Source organism: Felis catus, chromosome C2 (genome assembly GCF_018350175.1).
Source record: "Felis catus isolate Fca126 chromosome C2, F.catus_Fca126_mat1.0, whole genome shotgun sequence".
Lineage (NCBI taxonomy): Eukaryota > Metazoa > Chordata > Mammalia > Carnivora > Felidae > Felis > Felis catus.
The window spans coordinates 93,165,028-93,187,764 of NC_058376.1; the positions used below are offsets into that span (position 1 = coordinate 93,165,028).

The 22,737-nt window shown below is 37.0% G+C and overlaps 1 protein-coding gene across 3 annotated transcripts in view; it reads left to right on the forward strand.

Annotated features, from left to right (window-relative positions):
• SPATA16 (spermatogenesis associated 16) overlaps positions 1-22,737 on the forward strand; it is a 244,958-nt gene that overhangs the window by 184,449 nt on the left and 37,772 nt on the right. For 2 of the 3 annotated variants that reach the window (XM_019840100.3, XM_003991900.5), the window contains exons 7-8: positions 14,989-15,135; positions 16,195-16,307. In XM_019840100.3, coding sequence (XP_019695659.2) covers positions 14,989-15,135; positions 16,195-16,307 — 260 coding nt within the window. Of the gene's footprint in view, positions 1-14,988; positions 15,136-16,194; positions 16,308-19,528; positions 22,702-22,737 lie in introns of those variants that run through there. The other variant, XM_045037259.1, reaches the window with a different exon arrangement.

A 22,737-nucleotide genomic window follows, 5' to 3' on the forward strand; every position in this document is an offset into this window, starting at 1 on the left:
TTCTTGGATCACTGATATCCCAATGAGATCTGGATGGTCAAGTGTATGTAGAGGACACAACATTAGTGTTATCCTTTTTTCCTCATTTTGTCTTTGGAAGCCACTTGCTTTTATTAATTCATTCAAAATACTTTTTAGTATCTATTATGTGCTAGCTATTATTCTGAATTAAGACAAAGATTTTCTTGTACAAAATTAAGAGTCACTCAACAACTACCATGTTGGGGCGAAATCTCTAGATGCACATACCTAATACCTCATCTTCCTATTAAGGGCCTTTCTGTTCCTTTTTTCATGGCTTTGGGGCCAAGTCACTGATTTATATGATTAGTAATGCACTCTGTTAGTGATCACTTTTAAGGTGCCAGGCATTCTACGTTTATTATCTCTTGTTATTCCCAAATCTTATGGAGTATGATGATTCTTACTTAGAAATAAGAGAACAACAACCAGAGAAAACAAATAGCTTTTCCAAAGATGCACAGCAAATCACTGGTGGCAGGCCTTTGATTTGAACCCATGTGCTTGCCATTGAGCTATACCATTGCCATCTGATAGGAGCAGAGGTGTGATAGAAGCATTAAATTTAGGTTCTATATAGTCCTTGTTTTCTCCACAGTGCCTCAAACTCTGTGGAGGAAAGATATTAAGTAAATCTAACTAGTGATGATTGAATAATGAATCCCTAAAGAACAATGAGAATTTGAGGGCAAGGAAAAGGAAAATACAGTGCATGCTATAATGACCATTGATGCTGATTTACTTAGTGTGAGCATTTTGTAAGGAAGTAAATAAAAATGTTTCAGAACTCACATTTTCTGCTAATTGATATAAATCATTTATTATTTTGTTATGGATATGTTAAGAGTTTTGGGAGGAGTGGCTTTAATAGCACACAAGAGTCATGTCAATCTAGTGTCATGGAAAATGAATCGGATTCAGTTATTTCCATTTCTATTCTTGGATCCATTGGTAATGAAGAGAAATTCATTGAAGATCACCTGTATGACAACTGCTCTACTGGTAGAATGAATTTAGTTATATTTAACCTACTTCACAGAGAAGTCATGAAGATTAATAAACACTTAGGAAGCACTGTTGTCACTGAGAGCTTAAAAACAATAATACCATTAATAATCCAGATTCATGTCTCATATAACTCCATCAACCTGTTATCAAAATGAATTGTGATCTATTGGCAAGAGATTCATACTAAAGGATCTTATACTTTGGAAAAGATGGTAATTATAAGTTACTAATGATTGTTTCTATTTTATAATTACTAATTGCTGGAGTATGACAGTGCTATATAAGAAACTAGAGAGGAAAGACAGCTGCTGGAGGTAGAGAAGGCAGTCTAGAATTTTAAATTTCATTGGGATTGGGTAGGTTCTTTGCTCTGTAGAACCTGTACCTTGGGCGAACAAGGAAGGGTATTGCACTGATGACATTACTTGTCTCTGTTACAAATCAGTAAAGGATCTTCCCCCAAAGTCATTGCTGGAATGACAGTGAAACCATCATTATTAACTGTATATGCACAGCCTTAGTGGTCTGGCTTCTAAGGTGAGTGAGGACACAAAGCATAGGAATAGGAAAGGTCAAATGTTATCTTTAGCATCTTACAGGTGGTACTAAGTGATTAGGGCAGGCATCCGTAGCCAAAGGTAGTAGCTAGAAAGAGAGTCACACTAAGAGAGTAGCTATTTTGTTTTATTGGCACTTCTCCAAAACCAGGATTTTCCTTTTATCTGCCTTGTAGATGGAATTTAAGAAACTTTTATTCTGCCAAAAATGTATTCAGTTATTTATTTCAACAAATAGCCATACAGCAGTATGACTGGACAATCACAAAGCAGATGTGTGCAGACATGAGGCTTTTTTTTTCCCTATACATATTCATTGTTTGTCTGTCCAGAGCCAATAATATATTCTATCCCATTGCAAAGGAGTCAGTCTCATTCAATAATTTCTAAAATTTAGTCTTTCTTCAGTAACTATTAAATCAAATTCACCAGCTTCCTTCCCCTTCCCATGGGATTTTCTTCTCCCCCTGGTCTGGTTTCAACTTTCACATAGCTCAGACATATCCAATATCCAAAGAGGTCAGTAGGCATGTGAGGAAAGTTTCTTTTTTCAAAGTTTGGTGCAGGTTGGTACAGTTGCTGATTACATGGCTAATTCAACTTCAGATAATCTCTGTTGGTTTGAGCAGGACCAGATGGGTTCATTTATGTAACACATTAGGTGATCAAAGGATACGTATATGAGTTCCCCATGCGGCCTTTTGGTGTAGATGCTTCTTTATATGTACACCAACCACCCTCACCACATAACTTGGCCCAACCGACAGACATTCTCTGAGATTCCCTTTCCCTGCCAGAATGCTGGCTTGTAAACCAAGTCACCTTCTGGGTCTTACTCAAGAAATCCCCTTTACTCCACTAAAGACTGAAAGTAATTTTAACCCTCTCTCCAACTTGCTATGCTATTTTTCTATTTCTCTTCTCCCTTTATGCTCCAGAATCCCAAGATCCTCAGGATCAACAATAGAGATGGGTGGTTTGTCATCTGTTCATTTAGTCATCAGACATTTATTGGACACATATATTCCAGACACTATTCTAGGGAGTGCTAGAATATACCTGTTTCTAAGAAGGGATCTGATTTTAGTAATTTGTAATTCAGGGCGAATATTGGACTGTATTTTTCCACTCTTTTATAGAATGTTTTCAACTAAAACCTAAGCTCTAATGGTAGAATGGAAGGCTGACTCTAATTAAAATCATGATGGAGGAGAAAACAGACAAGGGAGCAGTTTGGAAAGTGCACTGAAAGTGGCAAGACTAGCTAGTTGTTTACCAAACTATTTTCTCCCCATACATGCAACTAGAATACATTTCCAACCTCCCTTACAATTAGCTGAGGCTTGTGACTGAATAATGACCAATAGAATGTGGGCAGAAAAGATGTGGGCCACTTCCAGGCCTGGCCTGTAAAACCCTACATGCAGAACTCTCTTTCCCTGGCTACTGACTGAGTGGATAGGACCATGGAACTGAAGAAGCCACAGACAAAAGAAGCTTGGATTCCCTGAATTACCTTGTGGAAGGTCATCCACTGAATACCCACATGAGCAAAAACCAAAATTCTATTGCTTAAGATCACTGAGATTTGGAGGCTTTTGTGTTGGGTGGGTTTTTTTTTAATTTTTTTTTTTAAAGTTTATTTATTTTTGAGACAGAGACAGAGCATGAATGGGGGAGGGTCAGAGAGAGGGAGACACAGAATCTGAAACAGGCTCCAGGCTCTTGAACTCACGGACCGCGAGATCATGACCTGAGCCGAAGTCAGCCGCTTAACCGACTGAGCCACCCAGGTGCCCCTGTGTTGGGTGTTTTTGTTGTTGTTACATTAGGAAGCTTTACTCTAATACACTGCCTTACATCATAACAGGTAGCAGCTTCTTAGTCCATCTGTAATGCACACAATAAATCATGTGAACTCAGTGACTGAATAAACATTCCTTCATTTGCAATCAACTCTACACTCAGAAACGCTCAGAGATTGTACACATTCTTTCCTATCTCACACTCACTCATCCTTCCCTGGACAACTACAGGTGAATGCTGTCATACACACATGTTTGTACCCACCCACAGAAAGATCACATTTCAGGAGACTCACTGGGCCCTATGGAAGATAGAACACAATTATATGGTTTTCATTGCAGCAAGAGAAATTTAGGTTATAAGTAAGAATTTCTAAATTACAGAGGTCAACTAAATAAACAATCAACAGATGAAGGTCATAAAATCTATACCTTGAAGATCTTGGATGAGGAGTTTACCTATCAAAGTTTTGCTGGATAAATAGTTATTGTCATTAAAACTTGGAGACTAACACATTTAACTCTCCCAGCAGGGCCTGGCAGACAAACCCCCAGTTCAGAAACTCTGCCCAACTCCAGGTCACCTTCATCAAACCTGATAGTATTGAGTTCATTACTCCTTGGTCACGTGACAGTGCAATGAGCCCAGCAATAGCTGGCAGAGGTGGCGGTAATGAGCGGGAAGGGTTTTCACAATAAAGATTCCCCAGGCAGTGCATTTTTCTCTAGCTAGCCCCCAGTTCATAGTAACCCATGTCAGGGATTCTCACATGAGAAACAGATGGAAAGAGAAAAGCTATAAAAATAAATCCATTTTGAAACGCAAACAGGTATAAATATTTTGAATCTTTTTATTGTATAGACTGACTAAATTAGTGATTTATTGTGAGAAAAAACCCCTTCACCCTCAGTGGCAGGTACTAAACTATATTGCCCTTTATAACTTCTACAAGACTGATGAAGGAAGGTTAAAATTAAAATCTGCCTTTTGGGACAACCAGGTTTACATATCCTCGGGAACTTACCATGCATCTTTTGCTATTTGGGGAATATGGTAAGACCTGCGAAAATCTTAAATCCCTATTGTAATAGAGCTGTATTGTATTATGTTTCACGGAGAAAAAATTACTGAATTTTTAACAGTGTAGCTATCCATTTTTCTTATTTAAGGAAAAATCCAGTTTGATTCATGCAGAGTAGTCAGGGTATATAAAACAAATAATAATTCATCAGCCCCAGAATTATTATGTTTTCATTTATAAAGATTTTGCTTGAGATTTTTACTCATATATTCCAGTGAAATAATGCAATTTTGTATAGTTCTTATTCTTGCATGGTTGTATTTTAATAATAATAAAGTAATACAATAAGCATATCCTGTCTCCTCTTGATGAAAATATCAAGATTTATTTGCTAAATAAATAAATATTCAGTAATGGATCTGTGCTTAGTAATGTTTAATAGAAAAGTTTTCTGGATCAGATATCAATTACTTTAACACTGAGGTGGATAGAGTCATATTTTGTCTTTCCATTGCAATTTAACTCCCAAGAGTAAATATGTATGTTCAGACGAATAATATATTGTTTTAAAATAGACCTTTAAGAATTGCTTTTTACTAAAATTTATAACCCTGTTCTTGTTCAGTCATCATTTACCAGTAAGGATAATACATTCTTATGCTTTCTAAAATAGGAAATAAAAAATTCCTCATTTTATTCTTTCTTCTTTAAAATATTATAATTTTATCATGATCATGAGTTTTCAAGATAAGACTATTTTCCTCTCTGTAATTCACTTTCTCAAATGGAAAAGGTTATAGAATTAAAGAGCTTATATCCCCAGTATTATTATGAAAGTGTTACGACCGGGTTGGTTATAAAGATGATAAATCATCTTGTATTTGTACCACAGAATTCTTGTTAGAAACAGAGAATCATTCCCAAAGTATATAACTCCCCCATATACAGAGCTAAAGTCTCTGTTCTTAAAATATGAAAATGTTGGTCTTTCCAATGGGAAATGTGGTTTTCTGGCACTACTCTGTCTTCTCAACAAACAGGTCACTTGTCCTTTGCAGTAGCAGGTTACGGCACTGTTTGCTTCTGGTCTCCATCATCTACTGTTACCTTTCACGATTGCATTTTTCCTGGAGTTCTCTGGAACTATATAATATATCCTCCATAGTATATTTTCTTATAGGATCTGACTGAAGACAGACAGAATGGCATTTAAAGAAATGCCATTTAATAATCCAAAAACAAGTGCAAGTAATGTAAATTTTTACTGCAGCTTCTCAAGAAAAACCAATGAGTTAGGGCAAGATGGAGCTCTTGGAACGGGATACATGGCAGGAAGCAGGTATTACAGGTACTGTATCCATAATGCTCTGCAAAACGCATACACACATACACATACGTGTGCGTGTGTACACACACACACACACACACACAATTTATATGGCAGCTTCTCTCCAAGTCTCTTTCCTACTCTAAGCTCTCCAAATACTCTCCTCAAATTTATTCCCTAATAAACAGATAAGTAGTTCCTTTCCAGTGTTAATCTCTAGGAATATTGTGAATGAGATAGCTGATCCTGTTTAATTCTAAGAAATATATAAAAATTTATAAAACACACTTTGTGTATTAATCTCGCGGCTTTATCATCCATCTCTTACTTTTCCTTTTGATGTGTTTTCCTCAAGCATTCTTTTACACTTTTTCTTATGTCGTATGTATTTATGTAAGGCAAGTCATTACACTTCTACCTTGGGATATAAACAAACAAATACATAGATTACCAATCCAGATAATAAGGGAAATTGAGGTTTTCAGATTATGTAAGACTTTATTATGCATTCTTAGTTAACTACCCAACAGTCACTTTCTATAAGAGGTAGAATCTAACCAAAAATGAAAAAGTAATAATTATGACATAGATCAAGACAAATTATGCTAATATACATTTAAGTTCAATTATTGGTAATAATGTCATAATAATATTATCATAATAATGGCATCACCAAGATGCATTCAATTTTGCTATCTTTGTAGTAGCTGTAAAAATTAATTCCTAATCCTCAAACTGTTGTGTCTTAAATAAGGAAAATATTCTTCCCAGATAGCTAACTTGAAGAATTTATGACTGTCTTACATCTCAGCTATAATATTTTAAGGATTCCATAGTATTTAGAAATGTACAAACTACTAGTTAAATCCCTATATCAGAAATCTTTGGTTTCTTTTTTTTAATTTTTTTTCAACGTTTTTATTTATTTTTGGGACAGAGAGAGACAGAGCATGAATGGGGGAGGGGCAGAGAGAGAGGGAGACACAGAATCGGAAACAGGCTCCAGGCTCTGAGCCATCAGCCCAGAGCCTGTCGCGGGACTCGAACTCACGGACCGCGAAATCGTGACCTGGCTGAAGTCGGACGCTTAACCGACTGCGCCACCCAGGCGCCCCAGAAATCTTTGGTTTCAAGTGGTAGGAATCACAGCTCAAACTGACTTCATTATATTTAAATTTTAAAGGAGGAGAGGGAGGCAGGGAACAATTGATTTGTATTATTGAAAGACCCACGGGTGGCACTGCCTTTAAATACAGCTTAATCCAACAGCTCATTCACTGCTCTGTTTTCTGCAGTCAGCTTTATTCTCAAGTTCTGCCTGCTATCCCACTTCCTGTACCATACTTTCAAATGCTAAGATCTTGAGTAATAGCAAAATGCTCAAATGTCATTAGAGATCGCAAATCACACTGTTCTGAAGAACAGTGAGTGCCTCTTCCACACAATTCCTGAGACTTGCTCTTCTCATTAGCCCAAATTGCACTTATGCTTATAATTGAACCAAAACTGAGCTCAGAGTAATGCCGTGTATTGACTGGTCTGCATCAGTTAGGTCACACTTTTAGAGCAAGTAGAGATTGAGGGAATTCTCCAAGGGGGAAAAAAAAAAGGAGGAGGGAATACATAGTAGGTAACCAACCAACCAATGGCCATTCCAATTCTCATATAGAGCAAAAATACAGCTGTTTATGGGAATTATAACAACATTGTATTATTTCACTGATCATGAGTCTAGTAAATATTGATAGGTTAGCAGTATCTTTAATATTTGTATTGTTTCAAATCTACTTTGGTGGGGATGGAATTAAGGCACTTCCCCAGAATACAATGCAGCAGTTTGAACATAAAACTTTGGAATCAACATGAATTTCAAGTGAAATAGAAATGAACTATACATAAAAATCCTGTGGAATTATTTATTTCTCTAAGTGTATATATGGGTCATGAGAAGAAACTTAAAAATACAAAGATTGGTTTTGGAGAAGTAGACCAGAAGTCTGAAGTGAGAATTAAGAATCTTAGGAATGGAAACCAATTTTTTCCACTTACATCTAGAACTCTGAAATTATAATGAAGGTCAACGGGAAAATGTAATTTATTATACAAAGATTCATTATATATATATAGCTTTCTCACACATGGAATGCAAAAATCACAATATACTATGTTTTTAAAAGTAGAAACTGTTTTATTATTTATGGGGGGCAATAATGATAACTTAGCTGTAAAGTTGCTGCCTTTTGCTATTTTCTTGCTGATGTGAATTTGTGGATAACTTCCAAGATAGAAGTATTGGCATTAAAAGGAGTACAAGATAAAACTCAGAAAATGGTTGGGAAAGAACTAATGACAAAGTGTTGGCATTACGAAGGCACTGTAGAAGTTAAACTCTGAAACTGATCAGTAAAAAGAAGTCATATAAAACTGACATGGTCCCATCTCATACTGAGCAATTGGGACCTTTAGAAATGAGATTTCACTCTAACCCAAAATGTCAGAACATTTTGTTATGGACAAAGGGCAGAGAAATGACATAGACACCAGAAAATAGAGAAGGAAATGAAACTTAGAGAAAGGTGGTGATAGAACACTAACAGATTTGCGTATTTCTCAAAGAGTTTTTAAATTTCTTAAGCTTTTTCTTTAAAAAAAATTTTTTTTTTTTGCTTTGAAAAGTTCATTCACAATCCGTTGGCTGTGATTCTGATGAGGTGTCCAACAGAAAATACTGATGATGATGGCGGCATCTATGTTTTGTACTTTACTTCCAGAGAGTTTAAATTTTATTTTATGCATATTTAGCTTCATAACAGATAAAGCTATCCCTCATATATATAGATGAGTCTGCTGATCTACAATCAGTATTTCATGTTTGCACAGATGCTTTTCTGGTGGTTCTGACAGTTTCACTAAGTCAGACTCTCTCTATTAATCCAGTCCTCTTCTGTAGCTATGACTTCATATTTCCCTGAGAACAAGCTGCAGCCAGGGTACAACCTGAATATGAAACTAATTTTTCCATCCAGGAAAAGCTGGTTTGTTCATTTGAGCATCTATTTCATTGGATTATTTGATGCTGGTTATCTTACTTCACTCATCCTTCGTACGTTGAACAGAAATCACTTAAGGTTTAGGTAAAATAAAGAACAAAGGCTGTGACAAAGAAATAAGTCATATCTCAGAAGCTCTGAACATTTTATTTGTTCTTTTTGAAGTTATTTTTTTTGAAAAATATTTTTTCTGAAGTTTTCTTTTTTACCATTAAAAATTCAGGATTTGGAAAAGTGTGTTTTTAGATTCAAATATTGATGGACACCCACTAGATGCTTGGGGCATGAACATAACTTGAAGATGTCATTCTCAAGAGGATTAAAACCTGTTAAAGAGATAAGACATACCCCCCATGAAACCTTAAGAGACTCTAGAGTGAATAGTATAGATTTCTTTAAGAGTTTGAAGGGGGATACTGAAATATTCAGGAGACTCTTCATGGACAGGGTGGGACTTAAATTAGGTACATCTGGAAGGATAGTCATTTACAATATGAGAGAGAATATGTAAGTGTTTCTTGGTGGAAAGAACTTTTCTGAACAAAGAGAAGTTCAGAAGCAGGAAAAGCACAGGCTGGTACAAGTTAGTGAAATCAGCAGAGCTGATGATTAAGGTTTATACTGGAAAAAATGTAGGAATTAGGTACAGATTGTGAAACAGATGCACACAGTTGAGAGGCTTGAATACCAGGAAAGAAGTCACTGAAGTTCCTGAGGAAGGATGTGACAACCACAAAGGCGATGTTCCAGAAATATTCATTGGGTGCTGGTGTGGAGATATATTGGCATGAAATGATACTGGTGGCAGTGACGTTGGTTGGGAAACGTTTTCTGTAATCCAGATGTTATGATCATAAATCTGTCCAGGGCGGTAGCAATGGTTATGCTAAGAAAGGAGTTAATATGAGATGTATTATAATGGCCAAATTCAATTAGTTTTGAGACTCACTAAATGTCAGGGAATAAGAGGAAAGAAAAGTCAACGATAGCTTCCAGATTTTAAACCCAAATAATTGGGTGAATAATAGTTATCCTTATAACACGTTGGTGAAAAGCAGGGAAGAAGGAAGTCGTGGTGATTATAAAAATCACTTTTGAAGAATGTATTCGCTGCACTGTTGGTGGTAATTTCTATAAGGATGAGCAAATAGCAATGTCCCAGGAGGCATATGGAAACGCTGTGTTTGAATTGGGTGGAGATTTTCAGGTAAGACTATACTTTCCATCCCTAATGTTTTGTTTATCAGTAATCGCTAAAGCCATCAGAATAGAGACCAGCCCCCTGCCACCAAGACTGTACGTATGAAGAACTTATCAGTGATCCAAGGACAGCTTGGAAGACCACTGAATGAGAAGGCAGGAAGAGCAAGGGAGAAAGAGCAATCAGGAGGGTGTGTGTGTGTGTGTGTGTGTGTGTGTAGGAGAGAGGAGGAAACAGAGACAGACAGACAGACAGACAGACAGAGACAGGTAGAAAGAGAAGAGACTGTCACTGAACTCCAGGTAGGTGACTTGGAGAAGAAGGAGGAGGGAAACAGTACAGAAGGTCAAACTGCATGAATAACTTGAAGACCTGAAAACATGAATAACACTGAAGACCAGCCTTCTGTGGTACAATAAAATGTTCTTGATAAAGGGCAAACTTTATCCTCTTTTGCTGAGGTTAGACATCTTTCAAAAAGAATTTAAAGATTTTGTTTTTGCAAGAAACTTAATCTGCATAAACTATGTTTGATATTCTTTTTTAAAGCATTCACTTTCCTAATGGTAAAAATTTGGAACTGCATCATACATACCTGAAAAACTGATTTTTTAATAATAAATTTGGTCATAGTCATCTAAATTTCACCTCTAATTGTGATAAATTGTAAAAGAATGCATTAACGGATTTATTTCTCGTGTTTTCTTCTGGAATGACAGAAGCAAAGCGAACATTTTTAATCAGTTCAACTTTCCTACCAAAGAACAATACAATCTGGTTAACTTTCATATCCATCAGGGGCACAGGGCTTTTCGGACGTAGGTAGAGGTTTATGAGCATAAAATTGAGAACAATTAGCACTCAAATTAATGTTACATGAGATTCAACATCTGGTAAGTATGTCGTCATTTTGGGTCATAGACCACCTGCTAGGCTAAATGTTCATACAACTGCAATTTACTCTGCATACAAATGGAATAAGAATGATACTTTAAAAAATTTTTTTTTTCTAAATTTAACAGTTTGAATGTAGGGGCCTCTCATGTCTTAAAACTTCAACTAGAAGTTCATAATAGATGGAACACATGAGATAAAACAGGGGATTGAAAGGAACAGAAGATACTTTTATTTTTGCAAGCATATTTTATGATAAATTAGCTATATTGCTAACATTAGTTTCACTAGTCAATCTAATCACTGCCACTATCAGTGCCATTCTCCTCTTTATCCACCAAATATTTAAGAGCAAGTAGAGGTCAACCTTTCAAACTCCCCATTTATTTATGTAATTGAGCCCTCAAACATCTGGCTGCTTCTGGCAATAGAGCTGCACCAGAAAATGACAAATCTCAAGATGCCTCTTGCAAGCCTACTGCCAACACCAGCCCATGTCCAGCATACCCTAATCACTTCTGAACTTTGGCACTCTGGAGCCTCCTATCATTTCTATCAATGTAGGCCTTAAAGCTTTAAAGGTGTCCTGCTAGGAACCCCCTCTGAGCTGGAAGCAGGTGCTGACAGGAAGTTTCAGCCCTGGGATCCAGAAGCTTCTATGTCTAGATATACTCTGGGTTTGTGTGGAGGTCAGAGCAGACATAAAGCCTATCCACACCTATTCAGGGGGCCTCTTGCCCTCCAAAGGTACCCAAGACGCCAAGGACATCTCCATGGAACAGCCCCCAACATCATCCCCAGCATGGCCTGAAAGCCTCAGGCCTTGTAAGTCAGGGAGCAAAACCAAGTTAAAGAGCAAACTGTAGCCAAAGATCACATACCTTCTGGCCTTGATCTCCAGAGTATGCTAATTCCTGAAAATGCTGACAGTTTATAAATTTAGGTATCTTATAGAATGCTAAATGATGACCACAATCGAAATAAACGTGAGGGACACCGAGGTGGCTCAGCTGGTTAAGCATCCAACTTCAGCTCAGGTCATGATCTCATGGTTAGTGAGTTCAAGCCCCGCATCAGGCTCTGTGCTGACAGTTGGGAGCCTGGAGCCTGCTTCAGATTCTGTGTCTCCCTCTCTGTTCCTCTCCCACTTTTGCTCTGTCTCTCTCTGTCTCCCAAAAGTAAATAAGTGTTAAATTTTTTTTTTAAATATGATCATATATCAGAAGGGTGAGTTAGTGTCCTTTTTGTTTTTACTTAGTTGCCTTTCTACATGATCAGGTTCTTGGCCACTTCAGCCAAACTGGTGAACTCTTCCATTACTATATACAACTAGACAGTATTAGGCTGGAAGCAGAAGATGTGCCTGTGGTTATCTACAGAAGATTTCAAAAGCAAGGAAACTTCCTGCACCTTTGAAGTTTAAATGCAAAAATCACAATTTTTACCTTGCTTAGAGAAACGAGACAGTCTTTAAAAAAGAAGCAGTTTGTGATTCAAACACCAACTAAAGAGCCGTGTTAAATCTGCATGTTAAAGCACCTAAAAGTTACTCTATTAGGTCTGAGAACTCTGTGCTTGCTGTGTACTTTTCTAGATAGAGTAGGAAATGTCCTATCTAGAATCATGTCTATTAAAACCATCTACTTATTGGCATTGCTGTGCTTCTGTAACACGCTTCCCATTGATTCTTAGAATAATGATTATTGTCATGGCTTAATTGTCATGGGGATAGTTTTAAGAGTCAAGTTTTGATGTCCAGCTGCCTGACTTTCAATTTTGATGGCTCCATTTGCTCCCTGTGTGATCCTAGGCAAGTTTGCAAACTCTTCTTGAAGCTTTGGTTTTGCCGTCTGCAATGTGAGCATCATAATAGGCCCACCTACATAGTTGTTGAGTGAAAAGGGTAATCCTGGAAAAGTGTATAGCACAGAAGTGCCAGATAAATGTTGGCTCTCAATAACATCAAGGGATTACCTGATCTTGAGTCACCAAAGAAAGACTAAAGCATGTCTAATATATTTTGTTCTGTGTTTGTGTTTAAAAGATATTTTGTGATATTTTGTTTTTTTCAATAAGCATACATGTTAACTCTCTGTTTGATAGCCATGCTTTATTTGATTAACCAAATGTGTCAAAGAGCTTTGAAAAATTGTTGGTCTGTGGAAGGGTTTAAGGTGACTATTGCATGTAGGGTGTAGAACGGGTTACAGTCATGCGGGTGGGTAGTTGGTGTTCCAGGCTCCAAACAGAACAGCTCTACTTTTATCAACTTTAAATATTGGGGTCCTCAAAGGATACAGGAGTTCTGATTCATAGGGGCACATATACCCCAATGTTTATACAAATGTTTCAACAAAGCCAAATTATGGAGAGAGCCTAAATGTCCATCAACCGATGAATGGATAAAGATGTGGTTTATATACACAATGGAATACTACTTGGCAATGAGAAAGAATGAAATCCTGCCATTTGCAGCAACGTGGATGGAACCGGAGAGTATTATGCAAAATGAAGTCAGTCAGAGAAAGACAGATATCATATGTTTTCACTCATGTGTGAAACTTGAGAAACTTAACAGAAGACCATGGGGGAAGGGAAGAGGAAAAAAAATAGTTACAGAGAGGGAGGGAGGCAAACCATAAGGGACTCTTAAATACAGAGAACAAACTGAGGGTTGATGGGGGGGAGGGTAGAGAAGAAAAGGGGTGATGGGCACTGAGGAGGGCACTTGTTGGGATGAGCGCTGGGTGTTGTAGGTAAGTGATGAATCATGGGAATCTACTCCCCAAACCAAGAGCACACTTTACACACTGTATGTTAGCCAACTTGACAATAACTTATATTTAAAACATATATGTATACTGGGCTTCTCAGTAAATTTTAGTTTGAACAAAGGGTTCTGCAGCTAAAAATAGGAATGGAGTATGCCAGAGAGGGTGGATAAAAACATTCATGGTTTCTGTATCTATTATTTTTTAAAGGCATATTACAGATAAATAATGAAGGCTGTATTTGAATCATTCCCATTTCAGTTCTGATTCTACATTAAAAACTGACCTTTAACCAAATCATAACTGAAGGATATTTGGAATTGCATCATTTTCCCTTTCTGGCAGTGTTAAGTCAGGAGAGCTCATTAAACCCTCTGTTCATCATCCTTCATTTGTGAAGTCTATTACAATTAACCAAAGCGTTATCACTCAGAATGGAAATGATTTAAGTGAATCTGGCCACCAAGACCCCATAGTTGACATTTGTCCATATCTCAAAAGTAATCCAGAGCCAAGCAAGCCTAAAGCAGAGTGCAGGGGTTAGGTCCACAGTCTCTGCAGTCAGACTGCCAAGGATGAATCCCGCTTTGTCCACTTACAGGCTGTGTTCTTGTGTAAGTCACATCCTATCTGTGTCCCTCAACTTTCTGTTCACAAAATGGGGACCATAGCACCAATTTTGTAAAGCTATCATGAGGATTTAAAAAGACAATGTGCACAAAGTACTTAAACAAGGGAAGGTAGAAAATAAGTACTCAGTAAATATTAGTTCTCATGGTCATTAAGTATATGAGTTTGTTTTGCAACCATTTTCATAACACTTGAATTATTTCCAAGTCTAATTACAAAAATCAGTATATTTGTCATTTCAAATTTTCTTCAATTACAGGAGGGATGGTAACTAAATTAATTAGTCTTATATTTTAATTCTCACTTGGCAATTTTTCTCTTTCCTTTCATATAACGTTATTTCTTTAAATCAAACTATGAACAGAAAAATCAAATTCTCTTGAAAAGAGTACACAGAAAAATATTAAGCCTGCAAGCTTGTCCTGAACTTTCTATTATTTTGAATAGAAGGAGATCCATGTAATCTAACCATATTTTACTACTATGCTCCGTGTATGTTTATATTTTTTAAAAAGCATAAATAATGAAATACATACCATAATAAAATTTTGATATATCATGCATTTGACATTTTGATGCATATACTTCTACTGTGCCTTTAATATTTGTATTTATAATGCCTTCCAAGTACAATTCCTGAAATTTAAGGGGAAAATACCCTTTGATATCAAAACCTTTAGTTCATTTCCTATTGTATTTCAGATCTTCAAGGAGTCCACATGTTGCCTCAGACAGCTGACTGGTCATCTTTTCCTCCCCAACAATACCTCTTGACTCTTGGGTTCAAAAACAAAGAAGATGGAAAATTTTTGGAAAAACTATCAAGTAGGAAGCTGCCTACATTTACAGGTAAATCACATGGACTTATTATTATCCTTCAATACTGTTCTAAGGCAGGAACTGTGCATTCTTCAGCAAATCTTACTCATCACAAGGCCTAGCATATAGTAGTGCTAGACCCCAAAAAATATTTGTTGGGTAATTATTAACTCCTTCCAGTCTTCTTTGTGGATTAGTTAACAATACCTGGGATTCAGACTCCCCCAAGACCAATGCAATTCTAGAGTGCCTGCCTCCCTCACTCCAACCATCTCACCCCTATAGCACTAAACATAAAGTGCCTAAACATAAAGCACTTAAAGAATACAAGTTCTTGTTCTTATCAGTTAGCAAATGTAGAAGGAAATTATCCAACAAACGTATTATGCAAAATAAAAAATATAGCCAATGACAACTTTAAATCACTTGGATTATCTGCTTTTGTACTGATATTTGTTCCATTCTCATGTAATTAACCGAGAGCTTAGATCTCCTGAAGAGTATTACAGTTAAATGGTATTCAGTAATTCTAGTTGAAACTTCCAAAAATGAAGAAAATATTCACATGGAGTCGAAGTCTCAGATTTGTGGGCAGAATTCATGACCAGGTTAAATTTATTCCTTCAGCTCTACCCACATAATTAAGGATTTGTGTTTTATCTGGCACTCTATCCTCCGAGGTTTATCTCAACTTCAAGCCACATTCAAAGTCAATGGGATCTGCACACTTGAATAATACCTGGGAGGAACAAGACAAGAATCAGACACATTTATGACAACATTTTTTCACAAGTCAGGAAAAACACTCTGCAGAGAGAGATGAATTGTTATAGGCTGTCTCTTAGATCTCTCAATCAGGAAACACAACAAAATGAATAAATGATAGTCTCGAAAGGGCAATGTCTCCTCTGCCTTTCTCCTCATAGATCTTTCATTGTTATGCATGTGGTCTAGGGATGGTACTAGTTTCTACACTAAAGATTTCATATCTATTAACGTTGAGATATCTGTATATAGCTTGCTAAAGAAAGCATTTTTGAAATGAAAGTCTGGAAAAATAGTATAAAAGTTTACTGTTACAATTTTTAGAACATAAAACTCCCTTCGGTCTGCTGACCAAAGAAGACACAGTGAGGCACATGGAGACAATGGGGAAGCGGATCTTGCCAATACTGGATTTTATTAGAAGCACCCAATTGAATGTAGGTATATGAGTGTCTTATATTTGTCCAAAGCACAAATTTTAGACAATTCCAAAAGTATGGAAAGTTTATGGTGCAAATATTGCAAATATTGGAAGATTTCAGAAGCATTCATGGTAAATCTCATCTGCAAAACCAAGCAAAGTTTAGCTGATGATTTGGGTTGTTTTAATATATTTTAAAACAAAAACCACACTGAGATACCACCTCACGCCAGTCAGAGTGGCTAAAATGAACAAATCAGGAGACTATAGATGCTGGAGAGGATGTAGAGAAACAGGAACTCTCTTGCACTTTGGTGGGAATGCAAACTGGTGCATCCGCTCTGGAAAACAGTGTGGAGGTTCCTCAAAAAATTAAATAGACCTACCCTATACCCAGCAGTAGCACTGCTAGGAATTTACCCAAGGGATACAGGAGTGCTGATGCATAGGGGCACTTGTACCCCAATGTTTACAGCAGCACTTTCAACAATAGCCAAATTATGGAAAGAGCCTAAATGTCCATCAACTGATGAATAAAGAAATTGTGGTTTATATACACAATGGAATACTACATGGCAATGAGAAAGAATGAAATATGGCCTTTTGTAGCAACGTGGATAGAACTGGAGAGTGTTATGCTAAGTGAAATAAGGCATACGGAGAAAGACAGATACCATATGTTTTCACTCTTATGTGGATCCTGAGAAACTTAACAGAAGACCATGGGGGAGGGGAAGAAAACAAAGAACAGTTAGAGAGGGAGGGAGCCAAACCATAAGAGACTCTTAAAAACTGAGAATAAACTTGAGGGTTGATTGGGGGTGGGAGGGCGGGGAGGGTGGGTAATGGGCACTGAGGAGGGCACCTGTTGGGATGAGCACTGGGTGTTGTATGGAAACCAATTTGACAATAAATTTCATATTTTAAAAAAACATATGTATATGTATGTATATATATACATACACACACCACACGTATATACACATATATATACATATGTATATATGTTTTAAAATATATATATACAAACACACATATACACACACACACACACACACATATATATATATATATATATATACATAACAAATTCTGGAAATTGCATAGTGTAGCATTGCAATATGTTTAAAATATATATATATATATACACACACACATATATACACATATATATATACACATATATACACATATATATACATATATATGTATGTATATGTATGTATATGTATATATATGTGTGTGTGTGTGTGTATATTTATGTATATTTTTTAAAACATATTGCAATGCTACACTATGAAATTTCCAGAATTTATTAGGCTAGTGTCTCTTTAAAGAGATTTTTCTTTGTGCCTTCCTCATATCTAATTCAAGTTTGCAGTACATTTGTCACTTCAAATCAGCAACACATTTTTAGTGAACACAGTGTTTCCCTACTTCATATATTGGGCTATTATACGTAACTATTTTGTTACGTACACAAGAATTCGGAATTTTCAAGCTAGTGCCTCTGCACCACACTTCTAAATTGGATACTACCCTAAGAGTTGGCAGTTGATCTTTGTACACCCCTAAGGTAAGTTTTCTGATCCAGGGAAAATTTTCCCTTTCTACTTTTCAGTGTTAAAAAGCCCAAAATAAGACCTGAATTATGCTGTACTGTTTACAAAATGTAAGCCATTATGCTGAAAGTTCATAAAGGGAACTTCCCATTAACAGGCTATAAAGACTACAGATTTTCCCCTTTTAAAATATTTTTCAAAAGGCCTAGAAGCTGGAAATTTTGAAGAATTTTCTTTTTGTGGCTTTTGTATTACATCATTGATTTGATGTTCTTACCTTACAAGGGGAACCAAGGGGGTCATCACAAACAGCTACTTAACATCTGTTCAGCAGTTTATCTGCTCAATAACATTATTCAGCATTTTTAAAAAGCTATAAAACCCCTAATCTATTTGCACGATTTGTAATTCTATGCATTACAAATACAAAAGCACATTTTTACTGATTTTCCTACCACATAGCTCCCCCCCTCCCCATAACTGCGTTCCACTCAATTATCTCTCCTATATTTCTACTAAGAAGAAATCCAGGAGTGCCTGGGTGGTTCAGTCGGTTAAGCGTCTGACTTTGGCTCAAGTCATGATATCACGGCTCATGAGTTTGAGCCCCACATTGGGCTCTGTGCTGACAGCTCAGAGCCTGGAGCCTGCTTCAGATTCTGTGTCTCCCTCTCTCTCTGCCCCTCCCCCACCCACACTCTGTTTCTCTCTCTCAAAAATAAACAAACATTAAAAAATTAAAAGAAGAAGAAGAAGAAGAAATCCATTTCCATTTTCTCACAGTTCTAGAGGCTAGAAATCCAAGATCAGGGTGCCACATGCTCAAGTTCCGATGAAGTCCCTCTTCCTGGCTTGCAATCGGCGCCACCTTCTATCTGTGTGCTCACGTGGCAGACAGTAAGCTCTCTGGTGTCTCTTCATATAAGAGCATCAATCCTATCACGAGGCTTCCACCCTAATGACTTTGTCTAATCCCAAAGGCCCCATCACTATACCATCACACCCAGGATTAGGACTTCAATATATGAATTTGGATGGGTGGATACAAACTTTCAGTTTATAGCAATCTCATTGGCTCTACCACAAATTTTAGGTCCTGTTCTCCAATTTACCCTCTATCATAACCTCCTCCAGCCATACACACACCATCACCAACCTCGGTTAGAGACCCGCGTAACATCATCCTTGTCATCACCAGACCCTTGCAAGCAGTGGAATCTTTGCTAACAAAAACCATCACCATACAGCATTATTTCACCTCTTCAGTTCATGGTTAGCCTAGCAGAGCCATGGTTAGCTTAGCAGAGCTGAAAGTTGTGGAAGTGATCTCTTGGTGCCCTGGCTCTTTGGGGCAACAGTGGCCATACCTTATTACTTGTCAGGGCACTGGCCACATCACCTCTTGCCAGTTCATATCTCACAGTGTGTTGTGTATGCACTTTGGGCCTATCTAGACATCACACACTTTTTAAATATTCTTCACTCATTTTCTTCTCAAGTTTCAAAGGGCATTCTATCCACTTATAAAGTTGTATGTGCATGTATCTTCATGTGTCCATAAAGGATATTTGAAAACCACAACTAAAATTCTTAGCATCGAAATAATCCCTCAGTCTTCTTTAAAATAAGTCAGCACCACTTTGCTATGTGCAAGGCATTTTATCAACATTTCTAGGTTAACTCTATGGGAAATGGAATCTTCCAAAATAGTTTTTAGAAGATTATCTCAAATATGGATGCAATGGAGTTGAAGCAAGTGAGCCAGAAGGTACCCAGGAACCACAAGTATATCCAAATATTGGCCTCTAGGCTTTTTCTTGTATGTCCAACTACAGCTTCATAAAGCAGGACTGAATAAAATTGGCTGCGAAGGTAACCTAGCTTAATGAAGCAAGTAATGAGTTGGTAAGTAGAAATTATTGCTACATTGTGCCATTAACTGTGACCCAAGAAACACACAACAGTGTTTTTAAAATTCCCTGAAGTATGTGTTTTTTTTCTTGTCACATATCAAATGCTGTCCACTTGAATGTTTAGGTATTGCATTGTTCATATTAGTTGTTACCCTCACTTGTGACACCTACAGATGAAGACTTTGGTCCAAGGCTATGCTTTGTGTAACCCTAGGGCAAGTCGCTTAACCTCTGAGCTTTTTTTCTCATTTATTAAATAAGCTGATATCTGCCAGGCCCACCTCACAGAGTTGTTGGAGACCAAAAGTACATAATCCATGTTGAAACACTTTGTAAAGCAGTACAAATTTCAGGATTTTAAATTATTTGTATTGGTTTTAGTTTGTTTTGACAAAGGACAGTTTGATAGACCTTTGTTTTTCTTTATGCAGGCTGTATACTTGGAAATTATATGTTCCTCTAAAATGATTGTGTGAGTGTCCTACAGATTTCTAACTTTTTTCCTTAGATCACTAATGTGCTCAGATCTATTCACAAAGGCAGGATTAGAAGTGTCATCTCCAGCCATGGAGTGAATCTACTCACCATAGTAGGGCTTCCCAGGGAACATGAATTTTCATCTCTTGCCACGAGACGGTAGAAGGAGACAAGGACATTCCTGGTTTTCTGTGTGTCAGGCAATGATTCTCCTTACACTCTGACCCCAGTTTCCTTATCTTTATAGATTCCTTTACTAGGCATACAACAATAACACATGGCCAAACAAGAATGATTCTGGTACCGTAAGAGTTATAATCTAAAATATTCTACCACCTTCCTACCCGGTGGCTCTTAATCCCATTTAACATCAACCCCACTCAACCAGTAGCTCTGCTCTAATGGTATTTTTCCTTCTCTGGATCCTTGTCCTAATTATTTCACATGCTACCATATGCCATTGTGCTTTTCCATTCATTAATTTTATTGGCTGCTGTCAGTTTCAAACCTTATGTACTGTGCTTCCTGGGCTAAATGTTAAAGAGTTAAAATAATAAAATCTCTCGCCATGCATGAAGCCTTCTTCACAGCCTGACTTGCCAAAAAATGACCTAACCATGTTTTAATACCTCATTAATTTTACTTTTAATTTCCTCCAAGTGAAGCATAAAAAACGTTTACATATACACATTTGAAATGAACAATGATATGCGTTTTCTACCCCTTTTTTGCAATTAATGATTCTACACGTATGTCAAATGGAAATATATTTACTTGGGTTCTGCTTTCTAATGGTATTATATAGTACCACTTACTTGCCAAACATTTAACCATACCTGCTGTTAAATCTAGGCAATTCTCAGACTGAAGCTTTCATTTGCACTTGATATTTACCTAACCTTCATTGTACCTGTATGAGGTTTTAGCTTCAGTCTTGGCCACTTTATTACACTCTTTCCAGCAGCTAAGGACACTTTTGATCACTCCTGAAGTCTCATTGGGAGGGCTACTTTCCCTTTAGATTTAGCTTTTGGTAACATTAGATGTTTAACCTAATTCCTTCATGTTTCATTATTTCCTTTATTTTCTTAAAGAAACAGCATTAAAACATTCCTCCTGGCGTTAGATATCAATTTGTATCTCTTTTTCACTATGTCTCTCAAAAACCCGCATCTTGTATAGGTAAAATATTAACTTATAGTCCCCTGATAACTAAATTGCATTGGCTTAAGGTAGTGGGGGAGGATAAGTAACGATTAGCAGTCAACTATGCTCTCTCCCTAGAATCTGATTCGTATGGAGCGCTTCCTGTTTTGTTATGCATCCAACAATCAAGCTAACAAAGCACCATTGCCTTCCACTATTTTTATTTTCCTGATGTTTTGGAAAATTACACTGATAGATTATGTTCCTGAGCAGACTGCTGTTGTTTCTGCTCTTTGGAGTTGAGTCACTACACCACTTTCCTACAATGAGCCCCATTGTTTATTTTAAAGAAGAACAAAGAAAGCAATTTTTCTTCAGAAAGAAAACAGTTTCTCCTGCAACTTGCTTTCCTCTATTTGACAGTGTCCCATTGTTTAGCTACATGTTTAAACTAAATGGGTAAGCTAGCTATTTTGTCAAGTCAGAGAAGGGATCCCAAATCCACAATTGCAATCATCACTCCTATAGGCTCACAGGTTTTCAGATAAATGATTAATCAGGAAAAACAAATTAGCAGAGATAGAAGGGCATTAGTCAAATGGCACAGATAAGTGTTAGGGAGGCATATACAGCATATACAATGTAATGCTCCTCAACCTTCCTACACTACCAAGATGCTAGAAGAGTGCCAACTTCTAGAGGTCAGTGTCCATCAAAACACGAATGTGACATTTCAGAAAGAACTGCTTTCCACATGCAAGTTGAAATTCAGATGCTCTTTAGTAATGCTAGTTTCTAATAATTTTTCTTTTTAGAAGAGATTCTGTTTTAAGAAGAAAAAATCATGTCTGCCTTCTCTAATGTCTGGAGAGAAAAATCTGTTCTATAAACATATACAAACTAAAATAGTCTTTGTTCAAATATTGGGCTTTAAAATGGTGGTTTGTTCAACTTCAACTTGAGATATTTGAATATGGGGAGGGAACCTAGCTAAAAATCATATTTCTAGGGCAACATATCAAGAGATAGTGATTCACCTTGTAAGGCCCAGTACTCTGCACAGTTAACAAAACCTCATGATTCCTGTACAGGTGGTCAAGGAGGAACCCTGTTATAAAGGAACACCAGTCATCCAGACTTCCTCTTCTGAGCACCAGAATGTGGAATGCAGCTGCCAAACTATATCTTCCTGTGACTTCCCACTTCTTATCACCCTCCAAACACAGCAGAAACTCAAAGCTTTTCTATTAACCCTTAGATACCCCTCTGTCCCCTTTTTCCTAAATATAAATGAGAATTTTGTGATGTTTTATTTTTCCCATCAAGCATTACAATTTGTATTAGAAGT